This window comes from Echiichthys vipera (assembly GCF_963691815.1).
Source record: "Echiichthys vipera genome assembly, chromosome: 19".
In the NCBI taxonomy this organism is placed as follows: Eukaryota; Metazoa; Chordata; class Actinopteri; order Perciformes; family Trachinidae; genus Echiichthys; species Echiichthys vipera.
The window spans coordinates 8613826-8635874 of NC_139844.1; the positions used below are offsets into that span (position 1 = coordinate 8613826).

A 22049-nucleotide genomic window follows, 5' to 3' on the forward strand; every position below is an offset into this window, starting at 1 on the left:
GGATTTAACCTACATGTCAATTTATCTTTATACATTGATATACTCTGTGACCTCTTACCAGGCAGGAGATCTGTATGAGAAGATCAGAAACAACCAGAGAGCTTTGGAGTGCTACTGCAAAGGAGGTGCCTTCAGGAAAGGTAAATCAAGGATACCATGAATATGATTATCCTATATTTTGAATAACTACCAAAATGTGTGTCATGATAACATCATCGCTCTAAGGATCGATTGATCAGTCCAACACTTTGGTCCGGACTGAAATATATCAATAACTAACTGACTTTTTTTCTAGCACCATCATCAGGTCAAAATTCAAGTGTTTACAGCACTTTGAAACTGACCAAATACCTGAATAAGTACTGACATTCCCATTGGTTTCAGCTGTACTTTGTTAATGCTGATTAGCACACAGCTAGCATGGCTTTTAGTCTTGTTTTACATTTGATATAAGTGCAAAAGGTACAAGTAGTACCTAAAGCCCAGAAGTGAGTTAGCATTTTTTTCCAGTTCCACAGGCTTAAGAGATTTTACGGTTTTGTTCTACGAGACAAAATATGCCACTCATGGCTTGATGAGACCATAACTGTCAACTCGCCGTACTAGAGAATTTAGTTGGAAGCTAAAGGGTGGTGTAGTTTGTTTATAGCCTAATGTTAGCTTTTTACTTCTGCCGATTGCATTTATCCTTCAAAAATCACGAAAGTGGTGTTCTTTTGTGAAGATAATCTTGCTAAAAACGTCTACTTATCATAATCTTTTTTTCGCCGCAGTGCTTATTTTTACACTAATCCAAAACCCAGTGGAAAGATCTGTTGGCATTTTGTCAAGGGAACTAGGGCAATGCTAACTTCCGGGTTGTCCTATGTCATCCCTGCAGCACTCATATACATATACTAGATGGACAGCTTATTAAATAAAGTTTCTGCTCCCTGTAGCGGTGGAGCTGGCTCGTCTCGCCTTCCCTGCTGAGGTGGTGAAACTGGAAGAGGCCTGGGGAGACTACCTCGTCCAGCAGAAACAGATGGACGCCGCCATCAACCACTTCATTGAAGCAGGGTAAGCGTTATAGAGGAGTGAAGAGACAAAGATTTGGGCAGATGGAGAGGAGGAAAGATGACACATTTTTTTTTTAAAACAATTCAACAGAGACAGCCAATAGTTCTTTAAATCATCACCAGGACCATAATAGATATCTTTAAACTTGGTTTTATTCCCCCAATATACCAAATAAAGACAGATATCAGCGCCCAGATTTTTATTCTTTCCAGGTTGAAAAAGCATCTAAAACTGAATTTTGACTGTGGGAAACTAAAACTCTCCACAGAAACAAAAAAAATACTACTTCTGCCTGCAATGTATCCTGCCAATGAAGTTTCAATCTGTCTCAGTTGTAACAAAATTATTTAGTCTAACTTAAATCCTAACCCAAGTTTATTCTATTCTAACCCAAATTGTCCTGTCCTTCCATTTTGTCCTAGTGTAAACCTGCATCTATAAATCTACATCTCAGTGTTGATGCTTATATCATGACATTTTTGAGGATATACGCACAACACTAAAGTTCTGTCGCTTGTCTTCCCTCTCTTAGCTGCTCGCTCAAAGCCATCGAGGCAGCCATTGCAGCTCGTCAGTGGAAGAAAGCCGTCCACATCCTGGAGTTACAGGAGGACTCATCAGCAGAGAAATACTACGTGAAGATAGCTCAGTACTACGCCTCCATGCAGGAGTATGAGGTGAGAGAGGCGGCACGTGGTACGACATGTATGACCTCCCTTTGATAATAGCTAAATTCTAATTTTTCAAAACATTTTTGTATTTCCTGAAATAATGTTTTTAGGTGTCCTTGTGCAGTGATGTGTTTAACATGAGCAGTGAAGCTATACCTAAACGGCCGTGTTGTCAGTGACTGGTAAAATGGCCAAAGTAACTAGGTAAAGCTTATTTCTGGACTTACACTTGGTGGTCGTAGCTCAGTGTACGTAAACACTAACATTAGTCAATAAAGCTGCACTAATCAGATTTTTTTATTGTGTGGCTATGTATCATGTAAAGGGTGTCGCTCGTAATCACCTGACTGCATTTCCGAGATTTAGCATGTTTAGCAGATTTATCAGCATGCAGCTGTTTTCAGTGAAAAACTGGAATGGACGCCACCTGCTCTGCGACCAAACGACAGACAGACGGACAAAAGTTAGTGACTGGCTGGTGAATACATGGAGACTTTAGCAGCTAAAGAGACACACATTTGTCTCAGGTGCAGGTTGAGACCAAAAATAGAGCTAAAAGAAAATTGGACGTATGTTTATGAAGTCGGAAACATGAATCCAAATGAATGATGTTACGTACTGACTTCATGCTGGATGTGTAAATAGGTAACTTTTTACTTACAGGTTTATGGACCTTGCCTAATTTTGACCTTTCTTAACAGGCCTCATAAATTATGTTCCCATATTTACTTTGTAAAATTACTGTATATGTAAATCTAAATGCTGGTATATTTGGCTTTCTGGTTAAGTGAGTACCTGAGATAAGTTTTGCTCACTGAACGCCACACCGGACAGTAAGATGGAAGCAGCCAGAGGGTAGTAGGCAGTAGGTGACATTTTGCCACTGGCAATTAATTTCTGCACGTTTCTCAAGGATATACACACATCCATGGCAAATACATTACATGCACAACCTGGCACACATTTGAGCCATTAAGTCAGAGCCCAGGATCAGCTTTAGTTCAGTCTATATGGAGCAGTGTGGGAGCTGTGTTTGCCCGAGGGTGCTTTGGCAATAATGACAAGTCGGATGGTTGTTACAATAGTTTCAGTAGTTGCCTAAATACTAGATATACAGGAACTGTTGGAAAAGGGAGGAGAGGAAGAGATAGCTGGTATGAATACAGAGAAAAGAGAAAATGAAGAGAGATGACGCTGCTCTGCTTGTTCTGATGAGCTCAGCTGAGCCAAACAGCCTCCACAGACTTGCCAGCCTCTGAAAATAGCAGGCCATTTCAGTCTTGTTTGCTCCACGGGCACATTCACAGAAAGTAATTAAGATAACAAGCTCTTTGCGTTCCAACTTGTGGAAGTTGCAGGAAAAGTGTTATTCAGTGCAAACTAAAACCATGAAGACCTGTGATTTCAATACAGAAATTATCACAGAGGGAGAAAAAACAATGAGTAAACGTTTTTTAATCGGAACGAACCAGCACATACATTTGTTTCACTGATGCCAGTATAAGAACAGGTTCAATGGGAAATGCCATTTGCTTTTATGTAGCAAAAATCTATTCACATTGAAATGGTGGATGTTTCCCTTTTCCTTCTGCCCAATCTCTCCTAAATTCTTCCATTAATAGTTAAACACCATGGTAACAAATAACGCTTTTCAGTTCAGGTAGCTGTTCTGAGTTTTTGTGTGCTGTGTTTACCCTGCATAAATACTATTTAAACATATTAATATGCTCCAAAATTATAAAATTCAGACTGTATTTTAGATTTTCTGAGGGGACAATGTTGTGTGTATTTTGTGTGTTGATGGCCTGTAGGTGGCAGAGCAACTGTTTGTGAAAGGAGGTCACATCAAAGATGCTATAGAAATGTTCACTGCAGCAGGACGCTGGGAGGAGGCTCATAAGGTTAGTATGGACACAAACAAGTATGTAAAATAAAGAGAACACTATGCATTATTGTGACAAATTAAAACATTTAGATTAAACATTCCATTAATATAGAATCTGCCTAGCTATAGTTCGGATTTTCTGACATGGGGTCATATGAGGTTGTATAATAAAACATTTTTTTTATTTATTGGATTGTAGCAAAGGATTTGAATATAAAAAGACATGAAGCAAGAAAAGTAAAGGACAAGATAAACCCATATAACTGCAAACAGCGGACTAAGACAATTAACAAGCAACATCATAGGAAGCTACACTCTGGGATTCCCATTTCATACAATATACTATAATAATAATATAACAGATGCTGCCCAGCATCAAGAAGGATACAAAAAACATCCATATTGGTTTAAGTGTGTAGCTATATTTAGAATATTTTCAACGCTTTTCACCCTGCTGTCACACAAACCCTTTCCGACGGGGAACTGAGGTTGTTATGTCCATCTATACTCTCTTCAAAGCCACCAGACTCCATTGACAAAAACATTAGTCTGGTGGAGTCTGGTGGCTTTGACGAGAGCTTAGATGGATACAACTGCTTCAGTTCCCCATTGGAAAGGGCTGTGTGACAGCAAGTTAAAGCAGTGAAAATATTCTAAATGTAAAGCGTACACATGAACTGACACCCATTTTTTTAGATGGTGAAAATACTCCGTCCACAGCAGTACATTTCTTAGCTTCCATCTACTGTAGGTAATACACCGACTATGGGTAAGAACCTCATACAACCACAATTCAAAACATGTAAACTTCCCTGTTAAGACAAAAACGTGACAGCGTTTCATTTATTTTTGGGTGGACAACGCTAATAACATAATTTTTTAAGTGTATTTTGGTCCCTGATATAGGGCTTTCTATTAACAAAGCCATTTACTTTTTTTGGTTTGCAGTTGGCAGTGAAGTGCATGACGGAGGAGGAGGTTATGGCTCTTTACATCAGCAGAGCTCAGGAGCTGGAGGGAGATGGGAAATTCAAGGAGGCTGAGAGGTAAATGGAGATTTATTTATAGTAATTGTGCATTGTCGGCTGTTGGGAGTAAGGGCATGGAGCGAGGAAAGTAACACAACTGTTTTTGTAGTTACAGCAAGAAAAATAATGAGAACAGGAGTTTGTCTGTTGACAGGTGGAATTTCCTGTTTCGACTATCTGACTTTATCATGTCTTGACTTACATCTTTTGATACTTTCACGTTAAAAACAGCAAACAGTTACTAATGGTTGTGTGTGCGTGCGTGTGTGTGTGTAGGCTGTTTGCCACAGTGAAGCAGCCTGATCTCGCCATAACCATGTACAAGAAGAACCGGATGTTTGATGATGTCATTCGCCTGGTGGCCAAACATCACCCCGACCTGCTGTCAGAGACCCACTTGCACCTGGCCAAAGTACATTACAGTAATGTGCTCTAACTCTGATTAGTGCTTACAGTTTAGTTGAATCAGTTTTCTGGCTGAACCTTTCTGTCCCTGATGATGTGTTTGTTCTGTCGTTTTGTTTGGCGTAAACGTTTCTTGTAGGAGTTGGAGGCTGAATCCAGGTTCTCAGAGGCAGAGTACCACTTCATGGAGGCTGAAGAGTGGAAAGCTGCTGTCCACATGTACAGAGTCAACGATATGTGGGAGGATGCATACAGGGTAGATATATGGTCGCATTTGTTTCGTTGGTTTGCCGGCTGTTAACATCTTCAAAGATATGTACAGTTTTGTATCGACTATTCTAAATGTGTCCCAGTTTATTCCCTGTTGCAGTGTGTGTGAATAACATGGACCCAGGCTGTTGCCTAGCAATGGAATTACATTGAAAAGGTCTATATTTTAAAGCTTTGTTGGTTTACACAGGTGTAGTATGGGTTTAAATGAGTTAATAAAGATTAAAGACACTGGGTAACTAATGCTCTTGAAAAAAAAATAGATATTTGTTTTCCAAACAAGCTTATGCCACCAAAATAATTTGGAAGAAGCTATAATCACATAAAACACACACTGGCTTTAATAAAAACTTTAAACACCAGGTCAAATGAAAACAATGCCATCTTCTCTGCAGTGAACGTCATTTCACCTGTCAAATTACAATACAGTTATAAGTATATATATATATATGTGTGTGTGTGTGTGCGTGTGCGTGTGCGTGTGCGTGTGCGTGCACGTGTGTGCGTGTGCGTGCACACGTATGCGTGTGCGCTTTTATTGCACGTGTGTGTGTGTGTGTGTGTGTGTGTGTGTGTGTGTGTGTGTGTGTGTGTTTGTTTGTGTGTGTGTTTGTGTGTGTGTGCTTCCCTGTTGTTTATCGCTGCTGCTGGTTTGGGAGCACAGAGCAACTTTATAGCTCCCCCCAGATGTTTTCCTCTAGGATTATCTGTAGTGAGAGGTTTAGGAACCTCTACAGTGATATATATTTACACATGTATGTGTACATGTTTCAGGTGGCTAAGAGCCACGGAGGTGCAGGAGCCCAGAAGCAAGTGGCCTACCTGTGGGCTCGGAGCCTGGGAGGAGAGGCAGCCGTCAAGCTGCTCAACAAGTTTGGCCTCCTGGAATACGCCATTGAGTTCGCTTCAAATAACTTGTGAGCTGCACCACAACATGTTGACACAACATCCACCTGCTGGCTTTAATAGGATCACACAAAAGTAGTTTCCCAGATGAATATTCACCCCTCTTGATTGTATTGTAAAAACCTTGATTTTATTGTTCTTTATTTACAGCTCATTTGACTTTGCCTTTGATTTGGCTCGTCTTTCATGCAAAGAAAAGATTCCTGAGATCCACCTCAAACATGCCATATACCTGGAAGATGAGGTAAATCTGTCACAGTCCTGCAGCATACTTTATGTTTATGCTATGTATTAGCAAAACCACTGTGTGTTTTAAATCTCACCTCCACAAACCACATCATGTCAACAAGCAAATGAATAACTGCTACAAAACACCTTGCTGCAGTGACAGTTTGGCAGTATATTTCTATATTCATTTAACCTCAGTCTTTTTTATTTATAACAATTTTAAGGCTATAGTGAAGATGAATCTATCACCTAAACTAGACAATCTAAGGACTCCATTGGTACCAACCATGACATGCTAGCTTGTAAATACAATGCTCCAGTTAGGAAAAGGGAAAAACTGCCATTGCCATTTTCAAAGGGGTTCCTTGACCTCTGACTATTCTAAAATGGAGTATTTGAATATTTCTGCATACTTGTGTCAATAAACAGTGTTGAATCTCATAACTTGGGTCTGACTGTAAAGCTGAGACTCTTGTGGATTCAATGAGAGTCTTTTTATGTGATGATGTCTGTCCCTATAGGAGACATTTCATCGTAGTGAGAGCATTTTTTGTCTAAAATGAGCTGTTGTGACCTTTAGGATAATTAAAAATGTACAGACACAAACTAGAGACCTGGAGCATTCATAGGATGGATGGACTTCCTATGTATATATTGACAATAAGGGTTTTTTTCTGAGCAATTTACACAACACAAGTGCTTGCATCCAATCAGCGTAATTCAATTCTTGCAGAAATCTCTAAATGTCAAATGTTCTTGATCCCAAATCACAGCATGGGTTTTTCTGTGGGGTTCCTCGAGGTCTGGTTGTCTTAATGTTGGATTTTGGAGGAATTTTTACCAAAAAATTGTACATTGAATTATTGCTCGGACTCACTGTCACAGAGAAAGATCTAGACTGCTTGTCAATTACTCTCGGTTCTGCTGATACTGAGATTCTGTCAATGTTTCATCTGCCAGGGCAAGTTTCCAGAAGCCGAGGTTGAGTTCATTAAAGCAGGAAAACCCAAAGAAGCCGTGTTCATGTGAGTAGATTTAGCTTACAGCTATTGATCAAGGATAGATTTATATCTACTCACAGACAGTGTTGGAATGTAACATTTACTAATACTGTACCTTAAATTTAAATGATCAAAACTTTATACAGTACTGTTTGTTTTCATGTTCAATTTCTACACATAGGATTTCAACTTACTTCTAAAACCTTCTGGGTTTTTTATGTTGTTCTTCTGGGTATGAACTGCTCCAGGTATGTCCACAACAAGGACTGGGCCAGTGCACAGCGGGTGGCTGAGGGCCACGATCCAGAGAGTGTGTCTGAGGTCCTGGTCGGACAAGCCAAGTTCTGCTTTGAACAGAAAGATTTCCAGAAGGCTGAAGCCTTCCTGCTCCGTGCACAGAGACCCGAACTTGCTGTTAAATATTACAAGGTAACTTTAAGAGCCAGAAAAGAAAAAATAGACTTTGACTTATTTTATTTAATCCATATTTTGTGTTTCTCAGGATGCAGACATGTGGAGTGATGCCATGCGTATCTGTAAGGAGTATCTCCCCAACAAGCTCTCCTTGCTCCAAGAGGAGTACGAGAAGGAGACCTCCAAGAAGGGAATCCGGTGAGCTTAGGACCACGAAATATTAGAAATACATTTCTGATCATTTCGTGTACTGGTCAACAGGGCTGGGCTATAATTCAGTATGATAATTTATCGTCTCTCAGTGGAATCTTATCATAATGAAATCATATATCGAGATATCGTGCTACACAATTACTTCATCTAAATTGATAATAACAAGCACATACTGGCTCTAATTTCTCATTAAATCTGATGTGAAATATTTTGAGGCCGGATCCTCTGAATATTGTGGTTTTGTTTTTACATCCAAATCTTACATCGGTTTTGCTCATTTTACACTAAAGAATGAGAAAATAGTCAGTACTTATAATTTGTTAAGTATTCACTCAGGATTAAACAAAAATTGACTTTACAATGTAGTTATTTAATTTAGACTTTATTATTTATTATTATTTTATATTATCTATTCTACTATCTGTATTTTCAAAATAAATGATGTTGATTACGTCGATGAATCGCCTTAGCCATAATCATAATATATATGATTATTGAGATATAAAAATAACCTTTATCGGGATACAAGATGTTGGCCATATCGCCCAGCACTACTGGTCATGTATGTATCGTAGTCCAGAGAATCTTAAAATGGTTATTTGATTTAACCTCATCTGCTTTTCTTATAATGTATGTTTTATAACACATGTACGGTATATACTGTTGTTATAGTTACAACAGTAGCAACAGCCCAGGCCAAAAGCCTTGTTGACTTGACTCATAGTTATAGATCAGTGGTTTGGCATTTGAGGGACATTATTTTAAGAGTTTGTATTAGATTTTGTTCACCTGTTATGTTGTTATGTTATTGAGAAACCTCTTACCAGCCTGGCAGAAACCACAAAACCCACTGTGAACATTTCACAGGCTCTCCCCGCTCATCCGGCAGTATAATCTATGCACAGAAAGACAGTTTGATGCTTTATTAAAACACAGCTCATGTATTACCCCAAATTGAAACTACCAACACGGAATAGCTCGTTAGCAGACAGACCAGCAGCAGCACGCGGCTCTTATCCTCCTCACATCACTTCTCCCTCTTTAATCATTGGTGGGAGAAAACATCAGAAGTTACCAATGGAAACGAGCGAGGAAGTGAGGGTTAAAGTGAGAATACACTGAATTATTGCTGCAAAGTTTACAGCCATGCTTCCCGTTTTGTACCGTGATCAAAATTGAGTCCGACGCCTTTTCATGAAATGTAATTTAAAGTAATGAAGACCGACATCAAGAACAAGAGAGAGGGATAGAAATAGAAATTCTCAGTGATTAAAAATGGCTGAACTGTGGACATGATTCCTGTGAGCCATGTGCTGTGATCATTTTAAAACATGGGGTGTGATCCAGACGGAGAAAGACATGGATTCATTCCTCATTCACTGCCGCACAACTGGGGACAAAAAAAAAGACAGTGTTGTGTTAAATGACATTTTTTTGTTGTACATTATTTTTATTATAAAGCATCATTTAAAAAAAAAGAGGATCATTGCTTATTTTTCATAGAAAATACAGAACATAGGAGGAACACACTTTTAAGTAAAATGAAATGAAATAAAATAAAATAATAATATTAGAATGAATTAATGAATATATAAATACATACATAAAAAGATGAAAAAACAAGAAGATTTATAAGAATAAAATTACAAATATTTTGTGTTAAAATTGGAGAGAAATTGAAGTTACATGATAGAATGTTTGTGCGCATTCTGATTCAGCAGCTTCTCATGTGTTAGTTCACAGTTTAAACAACAGTGCACTTTTTCACCTTTTAATATTTTGTTATTATTCTTTTAGTTAGTTTTCTATCTTTAGTTTTTTTTTTAAGTTCTTCTTCAGTCTTCAGGCACGACAAGATCATTTTTCGCTTTATGCTAATATGAGAACAGTGAAATTTAAGTCAAAGCAAGATGACGGAAATCAAGAGTCTGGAAAATGAACCTCAATTGAAATGCAATTGTCTTTCTCTCCGTATGTGACTGTGTGTTTGTTTGTTTGCTTGTTTTGTTGTTTTCAGGGGTGTGGAGGGCCTGCTGGAACAGGCCAAGGAGTGGGAGCAGTCAGGCGAGTACTCCCGGGCCGTGGAGTGGTACCTGAAGGTGAAGGATGACTCCAACACGTCCCTGATGGAGAAGTGCTGGATGAAGGTAAAAGATAGATTTCTATAGGACTGAAGTTGAATCACTACGTAATTAATTATTTTCTATTTGGATTGTGGACTAATTTGGGTGATATGAAAGGTGTTCAGAAGGCTGCTTAGATTATATAACAATATTATAAATTATGTAATGCATTGTCAACCAATTCTAAATAAACCCTGAGAAAAATAAAGAGTAAATAAAGAAACAGGTTCAGTATCAATCAATTGTTGACCATTTAAATAAATACAAATAAATAAAATAAATAGCTAAATAAACATTTCCAGTATCAGTCAATTGTTGACCATTTAAATAATAATAAATAAATAAAATAAATAGCTAAATGACCATGTCTGGTGTCAGTCAATTGTTGACCATTTAAATCGATAATAAAAAATAAAAAAACAGCTAAATAAACATGTTCAGTATCAGTCAATTGTTGACCATTTAAATCAATAATAAAAAACAGCTAAATAAACATGTTCAGTATCAGTCAATTGTTGACCATTTAAATCAATAATAAAAAAATAGCTAAATAAATATGTTCAGTATCAGTCAATTGTTTTTTTTTTTAAATAAAGAATAAATAAGCAAGTAGCCATCGTTTTCCCTGATGGAGGAGGAAGGGAAAAAGGTCACAGTGTCACCAACATCCATAGATTTCCTTCGGGGGGTGGTTCACAGTAAATCTAGCGTTTTATTGACCGAAGTGCTACAGAGGTCAGAGCATTTGAAATCTGAATGCTTCGGCCTGTTGGTGTGGCAGAAGAAGAAAGGTCACAGGGTCTCAGAGATCAATAGTTGGGAGTTTGATTAACCAGTAGGAGAAAAAGAAGGGCCCATAGTGTGTGCTCATTTGAGAATTGAACGTTGGTGCTCGAGGAAAGGTCAGAGGGTAAACAAGATCAATATGTGGCTTCCTGTAGAAAGCCTCAATATGCATGTTTTATTCCAATTACTTGATTGTTGAAGGACAGGTGATCACTTAACCTCTGCTCCTCTCCAGAGTCACCAAAACATCTGAAAACTATTGTAGTTGTATGCTTACGACAGAAGTGAGGGAGGTTTTAAGCATCCAAGCAAATTTTGAAATGATTAGAAATTATAGCGGAAACAATTAGTCGATTATATAATTAGTGGATCGACAGAAAAATAATGTGCAACCATTTTGATGAATAAATTATCAGTTACAGTTGCCAAAGTACAGAAATGACAAACTTTCTCCAGTTCCAGCTTTTCTTTGTTTATATATATTTATTTGTTTTATTTTTTTAGATTAAGACTTATAAACAGACATGATACAATATATTTATTATTTTCTTAAATTTTAAATGTTTTTGCTTTGGACTGTTGATTGACAAATCAAGAGATTCGCAAATGCCGTCTCTGGTCACTATGCAAAAAACACAGACTGCCACTGTCTGAGTTCCTATTTTTAAATGTATTTTATGTTTTTATTTTATACACGCACATGTATTTTATCTGTCATATTTAATCAATCTCAAAACAAAATCTTGTATCTTTTGTATCATCTGCTTTATATCCGTAAATTTACATGAATACATTTGATTCTAATAATTTATTGTGTGTGTGTGTGTCCAGGCAGCAGAGTTGTCCATCAAGTTCCTCAGCGGAGATCGAGCGGTGGAGGTGGTCCAAGTGGTTGGACCACGACTCACACAGCTAAGGAAGTACAACGCTGTGGGTGAACACACACACACACACACACACTGGCCTTATTTAAACCTGGTAACATGGTGACATGTTCGTATGAGTCAGTTTCATCTTCAGTGTCTTTAAGTTGCCTGACTTTTCTCCCATTGTGTTTCAGGCTGCTGAGCTCTACCTGAACATGAACCTCATCAAAGAGGCGATCGATGTCTTCATCCAGGGCGAGGAGTGGAACAAAGCCAAGAGAGTTGCCAAGGAACTGGAGCCAAGGTTTGTTGAACAGACACTTTCACATACAGCACCTCAAGAAGTATTAACATTTTCTCCTGCTTAATAGTTCAACTGCAACACATTTTACAGGCAAAGATTGCACTTTATACTCCTCTTCATTGTGTAGTTAATGTAGTTAAAGCGATGAACACATTCATAATGCATGCATCAATAATTATACCCCGTCCATTGACCTCTGAAGTCAGAACTGGGAATGACATCACACCAGAGTTGACCGCGTCCCAGTTACAAAGTCGGAAAACCATTATATTTAACGTGTTACCCTGGTGTTGCCATTGTTAGCAACATCAGCTTATAACAACTGGAACGCAGCATCATTATCCAATATTATAATATATATGAATCTGAAATCAGCCATTATGAATAATGACTACTTTTAATTTTGGTACTTAAAGTATAATTTGACAACAAGACTTTTGTTCTTTTACTGTAAATCAGATTTTGAATGCCGGACTTTTACTTGTAACAGTATTTAAGAAGAAGAAGAAGAAGAATTACTTTATTTATCCCGCACGGGGAAATTGAATTTTTTCTACACTGTGGTACTGATACTTTTACTTAAGTGAAACATCTGAGTACTTCAACACAAACACTTAAATTACTATATTCTTGTACCCTAAAGAAAATAAACAGGTTATTTTAAGTGTGGTACCACCTCATTTAAACATAATTATAATCCCTTAAATTTACAAAATTGTCTCCAGTTCAGAATGTCTTCACCCTGTATCTCATAAGTCCGATCCCTTTGGCAGGTACGAGGACTACGTGGACCAGAAATACAAAGAGCACCTCAAGAACCAAGGCAAAGTTGACTCTGTACGTACAATTACAATCTAACACGTACGATCTTGATCCACTATCAGCAAAATATGAGACCTCCTTTATCATATATCATCCCATCATATTGCACAAGACGTAGAACAATCTAAAATATGTATAAAAGAAACATTAAAACTCACCTTTCACCCGTTTCATCCCTGTAGGAAGATCCAGTTTAAGGTTGTATACATTTGACTGAAATTACTATTTCTTAATAATATCAGTTAAACATATATTTTATATATATATATATAGCATGTATATATATGTATATATATCAATAACACTCGTATAAAAAACAGGACACAGCGAAAACAATACACTAGTTAAATCACAAAAGAAATGTTTTATATCATAATAGAAATAACAAATGACATGATTTCTGGTTATTCAAGTCCGCACAAAGCAAATAATTCCAATTCACTGGTATTTGTAGCTGCCATTGATTGAAAATTCTAAAGTTTACATTGTACCGAACAAAGCATGCAAAAACATGCTTGAATACTTTAAATGGTCTAATAAACTTGGAATGCTTCTTTTTTTTATGCCTGTGTGTGTTTTCTAGCTGGTGGGTGTGGATGTCATGGCAGCTCTGGACATGTACGCAGAAAGAGGCCAGTGGGAGAAATGTCTGGAGACCGCATCTAAACAGGTAAATAAACAAATAACGCAGTAAAAGTGGATGTATTCAAGTTTTCCATAAATAGAAAAGTAATAAATATCATGTAGTCAGTGCTCCCTATCATAACTGTTGTGTTTTGTCAGAACTTTAAGATCCTCCATAAGTACGTCGCTCTATACGCTACACACCTCATCAAGGAGGGAGAGGCTCCGAAGGCTCTGCAGCTGTACATACAGCACGGAGCGCCACCTAACCCTCAGGTACCAGAGTCAAACTGCTCACAGGGGATGTCCTTATTAGGTGTTTCTCATGCTTCCTGTTTTGCTGCCAGATCTGTTTGAAATCGCCTGGAAACAGATCCTTTCAGCCTACCTTCCAAAATGACATTAATGGCCATTAAAGTTGAAAAAGTATTGAAAAACACTCTTGAGATTATGGAAGTTTTACATTATAGGTAAGCGCCATCCTCCGCCGCTGAAAAATGAAGCCAACGGGGTAGTGCCAAAAACAGCAGTCCCTTGAACGGCCACTTGAGGCTCCAAAAGCGCGATGATCCTCGTAGACCTCCATGTTTACAGCCTCCTACTAAAAACAGTTTATGTATATCTCTATTATTAATTTCCCTGTCCATGACAACTCTACACGTGGGGAATTTTTATTATTATGATTAAGGGCTAGTCGCTCACAGGTAGCTAACAGAATGCTTAATTCTGCCTCGGCTCCACCCAAGCTCCACCTCTTTTAACCATATTTTAAATAGCCGTGAGCAGGCGGAGTTAAGCACTGCCAAGATGGTGACAGCTCTTCAAAAACCTACACAGATATTTTACGTAAATGCTGCATCTGGGTTTGTGAGATGCGTCTCAGCCGCCGCCATGTTTATTCAGGGATCGGACCTTTTCTGACCATAAACTGTATAAAAAGAGTTATAGAAATAGCTATTTCGATATTAAGTTTTATGATACTGTATTGATTAATAGTGTGCATGCACAGTGTTGCTTAAAGCCCTGACTTCTAGATTTCAGTGGTGTATTGTCATCTATTTGACTCTTCCAACACAACATAACAATGTATGCAGATGATGATGTGTTCTTTATACTATTACAGTATTCCTAAAATGATATATATTGAATCATAACCTCTGCCTCTTGATACTCATCATATTGCCAGATTCTTACACAGCCCTTGTGCTGTCACTTAAATAAATGATTTGAGAACTTCTCTCACCTCTGGGTCTAACCAATAACTTTCATCTTTTTTTACTCTCAGAACTTTAACATCTACAAGCGTCTGTTCCTGGACCTGATTAACCTTCCTGACACCGATGAACCAGACTGTTATCGGATGTTGGCTGACCTCCGCAATTTCCTGCAGCAGCTGGTAAAATCCCAACCGTATCTACTTTAAACCACCCCAAAGCCAAAAAGCAATCTAATGTTAAGTGCAAAGCAAAATGGGTTCACTCCTGTATTTACCTGATGTATAATGTGAATTGACGCCTGTGCGGCATGTGTTTTATGATTTCAGTGTGAGAACATGTCCCGGTCGGCTGAGGCCAACTCTCCAGCTCACGAAGACTTCGAACAGCTTCTGCTGATCGCTCACTACTACGCCACGAGATCTGCCGCAAAAGGAGTCGCGCAGCTGGTACACGAAACACAGAAACACTCAGAGAGGAGCGCAGAAGGCTTGATTCTTAACTTTTACCTGCATTTTACCTGACAAGATATGAGATAATATATTTCAGTTCAGTTGTTATCAAAAATTTGGAACTATTGGAAACGATGCAACTCACCAATAACTTAAAATCAACCGTTTCATATTTAGAATATATGCAGTCTTTGTCTAAGAATGATTCATATTCCAAAACAAACTCAAACGTCTGAAGGATAATTTATCTTTTTAATACCAGAGCTTTTGGGCTGTTTTTTCCTCCACAGTCGGCGGTGACTGTTGGATAGTTCACTTGTTTTAGTACTCATTTTAACACCAAAGCTTCTCTTCTCCTGCTGCGTGTTTTCAGGTCACTGTTCCAGCCAAGCTGTCGGTGTCCCTGCTGCGTCACACTGAACTTGTTCCTGCAGACAAGGCTTTCTACGAGGCCGGCCTGGCCTGCAGGGTGAGTCCACCAATGAAAGAGGAAGACACAGGAGGAGTTCTTAGACTTAAGATTAGATTTTTGGAGTTTCTCTATACTTATAATGTGGAACATCAACTTTCTGATTTTCTACTGTTTGAAATGCAGTGATGGAATGTAACTAAGTACTTTTACTCAAGTACTGTACTTTATTAGTGTTGCCATTTTTTTTGCAACTTTATACTTCTACTGCGCCACATCTCAGAGGTAAATATTGTACTTTTTACTGCAGTCATTTTTCTGAGTTACTATTTACTTCCTGTCCAGTGAAAACAATTTATCTCCAGATGTGTTGATGTTGAATGTTTGTGATAAACTGAAGGATGAAGTGAGAAAAATCTCCTCCTTCTTCAGCTAAATAAAGTCTTTAAAAGCCTCTTGGGTCAGCTGGAAAATGCATCGTCACAAAGCTGAAAACATGAACATTTTTTACAGATACATGATTCTCACAGGACAGAACAAACATATGGTGATCTGCTGTGGATTAAACTACTCACCAATAAATAAAGGAGTTACAATGAGCACAAGCTTAAACATCTACAGCAGGAAAATAAAACATACATTCATCCAAACACATCAGATAAAATATAAAAAACTGACAGGGAACATTTTACTGCACAATGAGAACTTTTAGTTTCTTAAGGTACATTTTAATGAGAATATGTACATACTTCTTGAATTTAGGACTTTTACTTGTAGTGGATTATTTTGACAGTGTGGTATTAGTACATTTAATTAGATGAAAGACCACTGCTGAAATTTTATTGGTCCACCTGGTGAAGTTCCCAGATATTCTGTAAAATCCCTAAATTCCTCAGCTGAAGTAAATCTTAGTATGTCACGATATATTCTAGGACGCTCATGACAAGGGGCAAACCTAGAATTACATTTTCACATAGACAGATCAGTTTAGAAAACCCCAAAACTATGTTATCTGTTTCTTTGTGGTCCATTCATTTGCGTCTCTCTGGTTAGAAACTTGAATGTCAACATCAACCGTCCCAACTCCTCTGACTGATGCATGAAGCTGCCTACCAGTTTAACTACACATTCTTCTTTCATTTTATCTGACAGGCTGTTGGCTGGGACAACATGGCGTTCATTTTCCTCAATCACTTCCTGGATCTGTGTGATGTGAGTTAACTATCACAAATCAACTGTAGGACAAAACCTGTCCCCGAAATCTATCTCCTGATATGCATGAAGTTAAAGATCCAGTATTTTATAGATGATCACAAATCCTTCTGGTCGCCTGTCATATCTGTCTCCAGGCGATTGACGAGGGGACGCTGGACGCTCTGGATCACTCCGACTTCATGGACACCGACATTCCCTTTGAGGTTCCAGTTCCCACCAAACTCTGTGTCACCGTAAGACAACCTTCCTCCAAACAAACGCCGTAACATCCCACTTGACACGCTGTGGTTAACGACTTTGTTTTTTATGTTGCTTGTAGTGCTGACACACTTGTTTGTGTATGTTACAGGACGCCCAGCGGGAGCAGATCCGTGACTGGGTGCTGATGGTGTCCATGGACAATCGGCTGGAGCAGGTTCTGCCACGTGACGAGAGGAACTCGTACGAAGCCTCGCTGGTGGCTGCCAACACAGGCCTCCGCTCTCTGCCCTGTGTCCTTACTGGTAACACACACACAAACACACACACACGTGCATAATGCTAACTGTTACAGATGAATATGTAATTTGATATAAATAAAAAAAAACACTAAATCAGAATGCACTAATTACAGTCCAATAAACCTAGATCACAAGTTGTTCACTTCTATCCTTGCTAAAAGATTTGACAAGATTCTGCCACAGATCATACATTTGGATCAAACAGGGTTCATTCAAAGTAGACAAACCCAAGACAATATAAGACGTACACTACAGATTATCAGACATACCACCCAAATCAATCTCCAGGCTATGATAGTGAGCTTAGATGCGGAAAAGCCTTTGATTCTGTGAGATGGACTTTCCTATTCAAGACAGTGGTAATGGCTTTAATGAGACAATAATACAAACAATAGGACAGAACAGTATACAAAAACCCATCAGCACGGTTTAAGATCAATAGAGAGCTCTCAGAATCATTTATACTTGAACGTCAACGAGACAAGGAGGCCCACTGAGCCCTCTTCTCCTTACAATTTCAGAATAAGACAAAATGAAGTGATTAAGGGGATAAAAATGGTAGATGATCAAAAACTGGCATTATTTGCAGACGACGTATTAATATATCTAAGTAATCCAACATGATCCTTGCCAGCATTAATGACATGTTTGAATGAATATGGCTCTTTCTCAGGTTATAAATAAAATGTTCAAAAAAACACAGATTCTTAGTTTTAACTACAATCCCCTTACTGATCTCTGTCAGCAATATCAGCTAAACTGGGATGAAAAATCTGTAAAATAGCTGGGAGTTCATCTACCTAAAGATCTGTCAAGAATCAATTATGAATCCCTTATTAAGGGAATTAAGCCAGATATTAATACGTAGAGCCTGATACCATATCTAAGCCTCAGCTCACGTATTGAATCCATTAAGATGGACATCCTGCCAAGGGTTTTATACCTAGTTCAGTCATTGCTCTTAGAAGCACCAGAAAAACTATTTCAAGAATGGGGCAAGATTAATTTCTAGATACATACGCTGGGGAAAAAAAACCTGGATATGATATAAGATACTCCAGCTATGAAAAGAAAAAGGAGGACTAGCTCTTCCTATTTTAAAAGACTATTACAAGGCAGACCAACTTAGGTGTACTCCTAGTGACAAGGCCAGATGGAAAAATATTATCTCAAGACATCGGGACACAAGTTCTTCATTTAAAAAAAATATTTTTGCTCATTTTTTTGTATGGATGTTCTTTTACTTTGAATGGATGAAAAGGCTCATCTCATTTTAAAATAAGTGATATGACATAACATATACTTTCAGATACCATTAATTGACTGATGTGTTCACACACACACACACACACACACACACACACACACACACACACACACACACACACACACACACACACTCACTCACTCACTCACTCACTCACTCACTCACTCACTCACTCACTCACTCACTCACTCACTCACTCACTCACTCACTCACTCACTCACTCACTCACTCACTCACTCACTCACTCACTCACTCACTCACTCACTCACACACACACACACACAAAAACAAACACATGCACACACACACACCCTCACTGTGTGCTGTTCCTGCCTCCAGGCTACCCCGTGCTGAGGGATAAGATCGAGTTTTCGTCTGTGGGGAAAGCAGCCAACAAGAAAGACTGGAACAAATTCCTCGTGGCCACAAAGGTGAGACACCAAAGGAACATCCAGTGGTGGACAGTAACTCGTTACATCTACTCAAGTGCACTTAAGTACAAATTTGAGGTGCTTTTACTATTGTTTACATTTAGAAATTAAGATTTTTGCGCACAAAACATATGAATATGTATGAAATATGATTTTTCATATTGACAGAAATGTAATTGTTATTTTTTTAATAGTTTCATGGTTTTATCTTCAGAAATGGGAAGTTTTTCTCTTTTCCTTTTAATTATTTTAAGGATTTTTAATCATTTTGGACTGTTGGTTGGACAAAACGAAACAAAAGTGTCACTTTGAGCTCTGGGTAATTGTGACGGTTTTTACAAACCAAACAACCGGTCAACTGGAGAAAACAATCAGCAGATTAGTCCATGAAAAAAGAATGTAAAATAGTTTACATGAGCTAAAGCAGCAACTACAACAGTATATCCTGCAGCCACATGGGACATTTTTTTATACTTTATATATTTTTGATTATACCTAATTATCATACTTTTACTTAGTAACAATTTCACATATTAGTACTTTTGCTTCAGTATAAAGCCCCCAAACTCATTTCACTGAGTTTCATCATCTCAACATCAGTGATTTTTCTAAACTAATTGCACCATTGTTATCTACCACCACACACACACACACACACCTTTATACTCTGAGTGCAGCAGTGGCAGTGAATGATTTGTTTGATCTGTTTTGTGATTGGTGGATATGTTTCCATCTCCCCCCCTGCAGACCATCCACAGTCCAGAGTGTCAGGACGTCCTCAAGTTTATCAGTCAGTGGTGCGGCGGCCTGCCAGCATCTGGGTTCTCCTTCCAATGACACACACACACACACACACACACACACACACACACACACATACACACACACACACTGCTATTTCTCGTTGTGTTACAATCTCCCATTTTATCAGCAAGATTTAAAATACTTCCTCCATCTTTCCTCTTGCTTTCTTCTTCATCTTTCTCTTCTCTGTTCTGCTGTTCATGTGTCTAAAAACCCTTATTTTTAAAAACAGAGTGACTCCCAACCAACTTTATATTTATTTATTTATTCAACTATTAATTTTTATCCTCTGTAAATTTAGTGGTCAACATGTTTTTTCAAAGTCTTCTCTGCACAGGTATGTAATCCCTTTATTTTTTGTTCATACTTTTTTTTCACTTTTTGTGCAGTTCTATCTGAAAAAGACTACCAGAATCAGCCTTAAAATCAGCCAGATATCCCAATAACAGGAATATGGGTGTGACTGGACAAAGTAAACTCAACCCATAATAATAATAAACATAGTCCCCAACAAACGTGCATTTGTTGGGGACTATTTTCAGCAGCGGATGAATCTACATTTGATGCTCCAGCGAGTATTTTTACCCACCGATGAGTTTTCCAACAACAATGAATGAAACCTCCTACTCACTTCCTGCGCTCACACTTTGATTTTTGCCCTCCGACTAGTCAGTTTATCCTGAGCCGTCACCATGGAAACACATTCCTCCACTCTCCTGTATCAACCATCTTTACCTCTCCTCTTTTTCACCTCATCAGATCAACTTTGGTATGGCATCGCTGAATTAAAAACCACAGGTTTTGGTCCAATTTTAACAAAAATTCAATGTTTCTACTCCGGCGGATATTACGATACTGTAATATGTTCGACCGGTACTCCGCTGACAGTTAGAAGGACTACTTAATGTCTGAATTAGCTGTTTTTTTCTGTGTTTGTGTTTCAGAATCCGGTATCTCTGGCAACGCCTTTATTGTGTGTTTGATATGGAATGTATTTTGTTAAATAAAGTTAGAGTAAAAGATAGTTTTCAAGCATTTTTGCATTAATCCCTTTTTAAAGTGTCGCTTTTGTTAGTCTATAATCTTTGCTCAGATGCTAACACAGTTGTTCATATTTTCGGAAAGTCAAGTGATATTTTAAGTCCTGAATAAGAAAGACAGTAAGTGACAAAACTGGAAAGATTTTCTCTCCAATTACAAATACTTTCCTGACATGACTAATCTGTGCACATATTTATTTCAGTCTCTCAATCTATTCATCCATACTATTGATTTAGAAACAATATTTCCAGTAAGGACATACACAAAAAGCACAGTTAAAAAATACATTTTTATTAACAAACAACAATATTACAGAAAACGTGAAACATTTTTTTATATTATTAACTTTAATATTACAATCCAGTCATGTTAGCTGCTCTCTGAGGCTGCACTTTGCCACAACAGTCTAATATTTAACATGTTCGCCATTGTAGTTTAGCGTGTTAGCATGCTAACATTTTCTAATTAGCACCAAGTGCAAAGTACAGCCGGGGCTGATGAGAATTCAAGATTTCCAGTTTATTGCCACTCTGGTAAAACCAGTACAGCCGTGTAAAATACTTCTTCTGGGAGGCTCCATTAAAGGGAAAAAACAGTATGTTGTAAATGTAAAATGACATAGAAAATATAATAAAATAAAATAAAATGTGATAAAAAATAATAGGCAGGTAATGAAAAATGACAAAATAAAAAATCTATTTGAGAAAAACTATAAATTAAAAGGGCATGTAAAATATAACATATAAGAAGCAATAATATATATACATATTTATTTTTTAAAATCTTATGTATATATATATATATATATATATATATATATGTGTGTATATATATATATACACATATATACATACAGTCACGGTATTGTTGGTATTATCATAAACCAAAGTAATAGACAGATGTTAATACACTAAATGTTCCCAATGGTTTATGGGAATTACCAATAAATGTTTAAAAAAATGCATTTGAGATATAAACTTACAATGAACTGCAAGATTTAATTTTTAATGTTACAGCACAAATACAATGAAAGTACTCTACTACACAAATTGACAAATAATGGAATCTGATCCGTACATAAAAACAGACACAACACATAAAAAACAGGTTT

The 22049-nt window shown here is 37.7% G+C and overlaps 1 protein-coding gene across 1 annotated transcript in view; it reads left to right on the plus strand.

Moving 5' to 3' along the window:
• Positions 1-20792, plus strand: part of ift172 (intraflagellar transport 172) — a 40022-nt gene extending 19230 nt beyond the window's left edge. Inside the window, exons 23-48 of the mRNA XM_083933468.1 lie at positions 62-140; positions 939-1059; positions 1592-1736; positions 3542-3631; positions 4564-4661; positions 4920-5055; positions 5188-5304; positions 6093-6235; positions 6375-6468; positions 7413-7477; positions 7702-7882; positions 7956-8065; positions 10098-10227; positions 11821-11919; positions 12050-12159; positions 12933-12996; positions 13565-13651; positions 13765-13881; positions 14891-15001; positions 15149-15268; positions 15645-15740; positions 16833-16892; positions 17030-17128; positions 17245-17398; positions 19002-19093; positions 19841-20792. Of these exons, the coding sequence (XP_083789594.1) occupies positions 62-140; positions 939-1059; positions 1592-1736; positions 3542-3631; positions 4564-4661; positions 4920-5055; positions 5188-5304; positions 6093-6235; positions 6375-6468; positions 7413-7477; positions 7702-7882; positions 7956-8065; positions 10098-10227; positions 11821-11919; positions 12050-12159; positions 12933-12996; positions 13565-13651; positions 13765-13881; positions 14891-15001; positions 15149-15268; positions 15645-15740; positions 16833-16892; positions 17030-17128; positions 17245-17398; positions 19002-19093; positions 19841-19930 (2808 nt within the window). The 3' untranslated portion in view covers positions 19931-20792. The remainder of the gene's footprint in view (positions 1-61; positions 141-938; positions 1060-1591; positions 1737-3541; positions 3632-4563; positions 4662-4919; positions 5056-5187; positions 5305-6092; positions 6236-6374; positions 6469-7412; positions 7478-7701; positions 7883-7955; positions 8066-10097; positions 10228-11820; positions 11920-12049; positions 12160-12932; positions 12997-13564; positions 13652-13764; positions 13882-14890; positions 15002-15148; positions 15269-15644; positions 15741-16832; positions 16893-17029; positions 17129-17244; positions 17399-19001; positions 19094-19840) is intronic.
• Positions 20793-22049: the final 1257 nt, after the last annotated feature.